Below are 8,841 nucleotides of genomic sequence, written 5' to 3'. Positions count from 1 at the left end.
GAATGAATATAATATACAAGTTTCACTTTTTGAATGGAATTCGTGAAATAAATCAACTTTTTGATGATATTCTAATTATATGACCAGCACCTGTACATTCCTTCACAGATCACAAAAAGAGGTGTTTGGCAAAATGTAATGGACTGAAAACTCACTAAAGTCTCCATTATTCATCTGTTTTTCATACAGAAAAAGTGCAGCGGATGGTGAAGCTTGTAATTCTGTACAAGTTCTGCGTAAGTCCTGTAGCCTATATTTTAGAACGCGAAATCACTGTAATTATTTGTCATTCTAACTTGATACAAATCGAGCTATAGGAGGGTATGTAGGTTTTATTTAATAAATTGAAATAGCCAATGAAGAAAATAATAAAAATCAGATGTACTTCTGCTGTTCATGTGAATGTTTCTGTGCTTCATTACATTTCTGAGGCTGTCCAGCCACCTCAATGAGGGAAAAGTGCTGGGAGGACATTAGTAGTAACAGTAATTGGCTCAATACTGTCAACCAAACAGATTACGAATGAGTGCCAACACATGTATTTTTATTTATTTAACAATAAATAACAGGTTATAAGTTGACACACCAGAATATCCACATATTAATGCATTATATATAATATAAAAATTACAAAGTGCTTTAGTTAAGTTATTCTGCCAGCTGTAAATCATAAACAATGAAAGGTCATTATTTTATGCTATATATAAAATAGAATATGTATAGCTCTCATATTGTGTTTATTTAGCCTACAAATATTTACAACTATACATTTACAAAAATAATGTGACAACATTAAGCAAAAGAGTAACATCTATATTGCAAATCTATGACTGAAAGAAGCTCAGGCAAAACTGAATAACAGTTCATGTAACATTTAAAACTAATAAGCTACAAAGTTTAGCAGAATATGCTTGACTGCATATATTTTGGGGTTGGAACCTCGAGGAAAGTTCACTCTCGTCCAAAAACCTTACAAAAGCTGATTGCATGTATTAGCTTGTCACGAAGTGTGTTGATATCGCTGTATTTGGGAAGAATTAATCTGCCAAAACAGGTCTGGGCCTCTGGCAGTCGGTCTTCTGCATCAGGACAGTCCCGCAGTTCAATCTTCAGAGAACGCTTTGAGAAACCTCCCACAGGTACACGGTCCGTCCCATACAGGAAAACTAGAGAAAAATAAATGAAATATGAAAACGTGAAGGAATAACAATGATATTCCCTAAATGTGCATGTGACATAGATGCTTCAGGATGCTCATATATTAAAGCCAACACTTACTCAGAAATTTCCTCTTGTTCTCTTCAGATAACTCAAAGAAAACAGTCCAGAAGTTCTTGATGAGCTCATCAGAGGCAGAGCACTTTTCATAGGAGGCACACTGAAAAAGAAGCAGAAAAACTCAGGTACTGTCAAATATTTAAAACGTCAAACATTGGCACGTTTCTTGAACACGTTTACCTGCTGAAGCTCCTTCCACTCGTATTTTGGGGAGCCGTGGAGAAGCTCCTGGAGTTCCTCAGGGTGAAACATGCTCCACACATCAAGTGGGCAGCCCTTAAAGAAACCTTCTGAAAAATGCTCGAACTGACTTTTTACTGACTTGTTGAAAACGAAGTCGACATACAAATCCACATATTTCTGTCTGCAAAAAAACACAGTGTTCTTACTTTGCAATGAAACATAAGGAAATCCAGCACTGCCAAAACAGGGAACATATACAGCATCTATAGGCTAAATTCTCTGTTTTATGTTGTCTTTTCATATAATATCCATTCAGATGTAATGGATAATTCATTGAAGTATTTTACAGTTTTTCTCAGTCACTTTGGTACATTTCTTGAATCAGTCTTAATATCGGTTAACCAATTTGTACAAAATTGGACAATGGATTACTTGCAAAAGCCTGTACACTGTAAAAAGTGCTAACTTAAAAAAATTGAGGAAACCCGTTGCCTTAAAATTTTTAAGTAAATGATAATTAAAAAAAATAAGTTAAGTGAATTGTCAAGTTCACTTAACTTTTTTTTAAAATTATTATTATTTACTTAATAATTTTGAGGCAACGGGTTTTCTAAATTTTTTTAAGTTAAGTCAACTGAGCACTTTTTACAGTGTAGCAATTCATCAATTCAGAACACATTTACAAAAAAGTATAATAGAAATGTATGAAAAATATGCTTGACAGATTATGACAACTAGCTAAACCATTTTGCATTGAAAGGCTTAAGCAACTATACTGTAAAAAGCGATCCGTTGACTTTACTTAGAAAAATTGAGGAAACCCGCTCAATTTCATTTCGCTTCTGTACTCAGTCTGATATAGCAGACCATCTCCCGGTTTATCTCCGGCTCCGCAGCAGCCGGCCAATCAGCGAACAGAGGGCGGATTGAGAGCCGTGACGTAGACGCTAAGCGCCGAATTTAAGATTGTAGTCTAGGTGACGGAAATCTAAAACGACAGCGGACATGGAGACACGGGATGCTATTCGCTCTGTTGTGGAGAATATTCCCGGCATTTGCCAACTGAACCGAACAAGAAGAGTGTTTAGTTCACATTTTGAATGGAGGTGATGTTGTGGCCCTACTCCCGACAGGTTTTGGGAAAAGTTTAATTCATCAACTGTTGCCGATTGTCAGCGAGAAACTGGGGAGGCCAAAGTCCGGCAAGGCGATAATTGTGGATGCGTATATTCACTTCACATAATCTGCAAAAGTCGTTCACAGCCATCTTCACTCCGGTATTTCGCGTAAATACCGGTGTTTACAGCAAAAGTTCGAGGCAGCCGAGTCGCCGAATAGCATACGTCATAACCAACCGTTATGTGATTGGCTTACGGGTACACCAATGATTTTAAACTTCAGACAAGCGCCCGCCCACAAGAAAGAAAACGCTTGTCCTTCCAGACTCTGTCTACGAAGCAAAGCGAAGTAGCAGAGTTTGGCATTACCAGGCTAGCGGAAACAGCAGACAATTGTACATAATCAATTCCATGAACATACAAAATCATTCACAATGATTTTGAAGAATGAGAATTGCTTTTGATGTGCACAAGTGACTACATGATGTAGAGGTTGAACTAGCAGTTTTGAGAATTTCAATTCTGATCTGAGAAATGTACCAAAGTGACTTAGTAAACTGTCTAACATCACAAGGACATATAGAAAAGGAATGTTTTTCAAGACATGCTTGATTGAAAGATTGAAAGATATTTTGAAAAGTTGAGATAGATAGATAGACAGGCAATTACACAAGTAGAGCAAACAGTTTATACCTATTAACTTTGGTCACTGGAATCTGATTTCCATTTGGAATGAGCTCTTGCCCTCTGACCTGAAGGAGGTAAATAACACAAATGTAAGTTTTAAAATTACAGCTGTGTACAATTATACAAATGAACCATAGAAACTGTATTACCGTGAAATCCAAAAAGAGTGTATCCACGACTTCGTCCTCGTCCTCCTCAAGAAGGCTTTTCAGACTTCTAATGTGAGATTTTTTGAAATGCAATTATAAATATGACCTGCTCTGTAACACTACAATGTATAAATTCTGATGGCTCGTAGTCTTTAATCGTTTACCTGGCCTCCACAGGAGATAGTTCCTCCAGATCATTCAGTGTGGGACTCTGCTGGAGGAGTTTCTTGAACAAGGCCAGCGGGAAGTCAATGTTTATATAATGACAGTTGTAGAGCGCCATTCCACAGATAACGCCAAGATAGTAAAAATCATCTTGCATGTTCTGAAAAAAAAAAACAAGCATCATAGCACATACTGATAAATGGGAGAAACCAGGAAGAATGAGGAATGTTTGGTGTACAACTTACATCAGGATTGAACCAAACCAGTGAACTCTCATGGACTTCCAGGACCTTCTTCTCCCATTTCAGAAGAGACTGGGAAAGGAGGGAGAAGAATTCTGCCGATAAACCCCTCATATCTCTTCCATTCTCCCCAATGAACGCCACCTGCAGAGGAAACATTTTTACCCCCCCAAAAAAGTTTCATAAAACGAGGCCTTACAGTATGGTAAAATGGCATATCAGATGTTTCAAATGGTCAACTATTGCTATTCCATTTACCTTCAATCGATGGGAAAATGAGTAGATGTTTTGTCTGAGATACTCAAGTGTGTCCGTCAACAATGATTCCCTGTTTATGCGCAACATGTTGGTACTGTCCATAAGTATGAATAAGTCTGAAACTCTCTGTATCCGTTCGTCCCGCAGGTACTTAAAAACGCACAATAATGTTAGCTGGATATTTGCATAAAATGATTACATTCACAGGGCGTTTACACGACACTGTTTTCTAAAACTAAATATGGAAAACTTTTTATTTTGGCTGTTCGTTTAAACAGCAGCATTTTGGGGGTCTGAAAACAAACTTTTGAGAACATGTTGCAAGTTTTTGAAAACAATATAATCTCTGTTTAAACTACAAAAACGTATGCAAAGCTTTTCATGGAAAAACTTCTCCGTTTTTAGTACATCATTGTCGTGTAAACATACCCTCAGTTTATCATGGCATATGTCACTTACATGAAACATTCTCCATTTAGATGCAGTATCAGCCGCAAAAGGGAACTTGAATAATATTTTAATAGTTCTCTGAAAGAAAGGTGCATGGGAGAAATATAGTTATTGAACAAAAAACAAGTTCATGCAAATATTCATATGTATCATGATAAAAGCCTTAAATACCCACAATGTAGTGCATTTTTAAAACGATATCACAGACATCAATGCACTCTTCCAGGTATTCCAAGGTGGCTTGCAGCTATTGATGTAGAAAAAGATAATTTTCTTGTATTTTAATATTCCTCAAAGAAAAAACATTCTGTGCAGCAGAATTCACTATTACTTTGGTTCTTACTGTATCTAGCAGATCATTGATCTCATGAATGATGAAATCCCTGTTTGGGATGTCTCTGTTGGCACTGCAGCAGACCTTCACAACAAAGTATAAACAACTATTATACAATGATAGATTAAATTACATCTTTGATCCAGTGTTTAAAAAAGGCACCTGATAGATAATCTGAAGGATCTTCAAAAACTTCTCCAAGTGTTGTATATCCTCCTGATTGATTTCACCACGAGAAATCTGGCCAATCAGCTCAGCAGATGCTTTACGAAATAACTTCACCAAGCTTTTAAGCCAATCATCAGGGAGTTTGGACCAGTACTTCTCTGAGAATATAACATAAAAATACTTAGACAAATACAACAAGGACAACAACACAAAGGCTGAAAAGGTCTTCAGCTTTACCTAACACCCTCTGAATAGCAGGATCCAGCTGAAGGATTTTGGAGGCCAGAGCTTCAGTGAGTTCAGTTCTTTGTTGTTTCTGGAGACGTCTGATGAGCTCAGGGAGGAGAATGTAAAGTCTCAGCGATTCCTCACCAACTGGATTTGGATTCAGAGAACGCAGCATCTGTTCAACCACCGTCACTACCTGAGATACACAAATTAAAGGAATTCCAGGTTGTATACAGTTTAGTTTGTGAAAGTAAACAAAAAAGTAAATAGACACCACACAGAAGATAGAAAACCCCTTTCAGCACCTTTAAGTCTTATTAAATGTCATTGCATCGTTTAATGTTAAACAAACTGAATACTTTGGATTTACTATTACCTTTGATATCACCTTTTCGTTCCCTGATAACTTTGAAAAAGCTTTTTCAGCCAGCTCAAAATCCTGTTCATCATGACTGCAAAAACAAAAATGTACATAAATATTTGTGATGCTTTCAGCAGATTCGTTTTGGCTTCAAAAATTGCTAGACATATCTACTTCTGAGTTACCTTGCTTTGAGAAAACTTCCGTTCAAACAGGCAGCAGAGGAGAACACTTTTGTTATTTCCCTGTAAATATAGTCCATGTATAAATTACAGGCCACAACATTAAATAAGACTTCTAACATACTCTACTTATAAGTCTATTTGCTGAATCCTTCAGCAAAACTTTTTTGTCAGCAAGAACTGACAAACACTTTGACAATATTGTTTTTAAGGGTGATGTGGACATAATACACATAAATGAAAACAGAAACTCTGTCTATTGAAGCACTCACCTCTTTATCGCTAGCCATGAGTCTCTTTCAGACACCCAGCGGTCGATCATACTCTCATTTAATGTCACAACCCCTCTACGAGGAATGGGCTTAGACTTTGCAGACTCATTCCCAAGTTCCTACAAAAAAAGCAGAAACATACGTAATCACAGTGCAGCAAAAATATTAATTATTTATGAATGAAAACTGCCATGTCTTACTTTGAAAAACAAGGCAAAGGAATGATTCTCCCCAGCAACAAGTTTTTTAATCGTATATTCATGATTATATTCTGTGTGCAACAAATACTTAAATTAGATCTCTGAGCATCATTATAAATATAAAAATATTCATAATAAAACAAACTGTTGCTATTAAATGATTTTTAATTACTAGTTGACAGATCCACAGGGTAAGGCACGGACTTCTTTATCCTTTTGCCATTTCCCAGCTTCCCTTGGATCCAACATCCAAATGAGTAGATCAGCTTTGACGATGTGATTGATACAAGCGTGTGATATCTTTATGCAAGAAATAATCAAAAGCCTAATTACTGAGCAGAACTCAAACATCAGACATGTTAATCATGTGAGGAATTATGCATGAGAGCTAAAGACGTAGCACAGTGCATAAAAAACTGTACTACTGCTCTGAGATGGTGATTGTTAATAAAGCTTATGAACAGTCTTTACCTCCCACATGTGACCTGTGACACTTCAGACCCCCACAGTTCAGCAACCACCCGCGGATGATGTTCATCTCTAAATAATTTGTGCCCAAGCTGACCAGAACCTCCGGATCCAAATGTGAATACTGTGCCGCCCTGAAACATAAACTGTTCACTACATTTTCTGCTTGCTTTTATGCTAAATACAATATAAACCTAATATATTATGACTATAGTACCTTTGATAAAGTGGCAGTGTGTTCCCCTCCACATGAGATGGACACAGTTTTCTTCCGGTTCAGACTATTTACCATCGTTGGGACGTGTCTGTCTGTGATAGAAAAACAGTAAATTCATCACTTCCAAATCCATCATATTAATGCTTAGATATATATTTGACACAGTATTGCACAGATTTAGTACATTTATATGTAGTTTCATACTGTTACTGATTTAGCTTTTACATGAAGAAATAATCAGACCTGTAGTGTCTCCGAGGCCCAGCTGTCCAGCAGAGTTCCTTCCCCATCCAAACACGACTCCAGAGAGAGACAACACAAAGCTGTGGTCTCCTCCAGCGCTGATCTGAGCCAGCGGGATCCCACTCAGACTCTGAACATGTTGAGCAGACGGAGAGCCGGGATGATCTTTCCTCAAACCCAGCTGACCATGAGAGTTCTCACCCCACACGAACACCTGACCATCTGAAAGAGCAACAGCTCTGAACATCTACACTCAAAACTCAATCAATTCATGGCAATCATAAGATGACAAAAGATGAAAGCAAAATGGCAGATGAAATACCGTTGGTTAGTGCCATTGAATGATGGTCTCCACATGCGATCTGAATCACCTGCCTGTTTTCCAGACCTATAAGAGGTCTGCAGAGACAAAAAAAAAAATCTGTCATATATATATATATATATTATAATTTATTGTCATCTATGCTGCCTGTCATGTCTCCATAAACAAACCTGCACACAGTAGATTTGTCCATAATGAGAACATTTCCTCCATAAGAAAGAAGAACTGCACCATCTCCTCCACAGACTATCAGTCTGATTTTGTTATTCTTTAGCTGTAGTTCCTCTGTAGTAAATAAATTATTTTCATCAGTTCAACTTCTCTTCAGACAATAAAAATAAACACACTTTCATTATGATGTCATTAATAAACATACAGTATCATGTTCTCTCAAATATAAATATATGGCATTTTTCTTACATTTATATCTTTCAATTTTGACATAATGTGCCATTAGTGTATCATACTTAGTTTTCCATCATGATCACTGTCTTTACTGCGCAATCTCAGGACCGAGACCTTCCCATCCCGGATGAATCCAGCAAAACTCCTTCCAGCTGACATGTCCTGAACTGCTGTTTTCGGACACACAGATCGTATTCCACATTTGCCATGTTTGACTTGGTCAGGCTTTACCAGCTCAAACCCCTCTCTGACCTGCGCTCCCCAAAAACACAACATGATCACAGCTGATGCACGAGAAGATCAGACTCCAGTCTCTTCTCTCTTCCTTCCTGGACTGACGAACACACTCCTGTTAAATTGCAAATACGAAAGCTAAACAGGAAGGGCTGGTTTCAGGCTAAACGATACTTATTCGACTTCCTACAAAATATTGAATCTTTTCTTCTATATTTGTTGATTTCAACACCGAGTGAAAGAAAAAAAGGTTTTAGATGTGGGATAGGACAGCCTATCCACAATGACTTTCAGTTCTTCCACAGACCATAAAGGTGATGTTAGGTAAAATACCAGGGAATGAAAACTGAGAAGTCACAATTCATGTTTTACATTCAAAAACGTGAATGGTAACCGTGTCTGTCATTCTGCATAACATGACATCCCTCTTCAAGCTTTTAATGTCGATAGTTCTCTGTATTGTTAAATTTAGATATATATTTAGTCGTTAAGAAACATTTTATAAAGGCATGTAAAACATAAACAATAGCCACAAGCTTCTGAGTTTATAACGCCTACTACTACAGTTTCGCTTAACTCATTGGTTTAGATCCATGTCAATCACATTAGTCTGGCCAATCAACTGATTGAACCCCACCGACGAAACGGAGGGATCTGATTGGCTCACATGTATTTTC

The 8,841-nt window shown here is 37.4% G+C and overlaps 1 protein-coding gene across 1 annotated transcript; it reads right to left on the bottom strand.

Moving 5' to 3' along the window:
- Positions 1 to 534: 534 nt before the first annotated feature.
- Positions 535 to 8,734, bottom strand: LOC131545274 (probable E3 ubiquitin-protein ligase HERC4). Its single transcript, XM_058783950.1, has 24 exons — positions 7,993 to 8,734; positions 7,696 to 7,810; positions 7,526 to 7,602; positions 7,204 to 7,425; positions 6,961 to 7,052; positions 6,747 to 6,877; positions 6,448 to 6,575; positions 6,276 to 6,346; positions 6,076 to 6,194; positions 5,807 to 5,866; positions 5,637 to 5,712; positions 5,270 to 5,456; positions 5,027 to 5,190; positions 4,874 to 4,948; positions 4,706 to 4,777; positions 4,540 to 4,608; positions 4,081 to 4,230; positions 3,826 to 3,966; positions 3,580 to 3,740; positions 3,416 to 3,482; positions 3,273 to 3,331; positions 1,459 to 1,642; positions 1,279 to 1,378; positions 535 to 1,166 (listed from the first exon to the last, which is right to left on the bottom strand). Exons 1-24 carry the CDS (start codon positions 8,204 to 8,206, stop codon positions 952 to 954), a joined length of 2,949 nt encoding a protein of 982 aa, XP_058639933.1. The 5' UTR covers positions 8,207 to 8,734; the 3' UTR covers positions 535 to 951.
- Positions 8,735 to 8,841: the final 107 nt, after the last annotated feature.

Source organism: Onychostoma macrolepis, chromosome 01 (genome assembly GCF_012432095.1).
Source record: "Onychostoma macrolepis isolate SWU-2019 chromosome 01, ASM1243209v1, whole genome shotgun sequence".
Classification (NCBI taxonomy): Eukaryota; Metazoa; Chordata; class Actinopteri; order Cypriniformes; family Cyprinidae; genus Onychostoma; species Onychostoma macrolepis.
The sequence above is the reverse complement of the archived record's forward strand: the minus strand, read 5'-3'. Positions and strand labels throughout refer to the sequence as shown.

Coding starts and splice junctions, on each gene's coding strand:
- LOC131545274 (XM_058783950.1), bottom strand. CDS start 8,206: ATGTTGTGTTTTTGGGGAGCGCAGGTCAGAGAGGGGTTTGAGCTGGTA. Junction 5,867..6,075: donor TCATGGCTAGCGATAAAGAG/GTGAGTGCTTCA, acceptor CTATATTTACAG/GGAAATAACAAAAGTGTTCT. Junction 5,191..5,269: donor TGCTATTCAGAGGGTGTTAG/GTAAAGCTGAAG, acceptor TTATATTCTCAG/AGAAGTACTGGTCCAAACTC.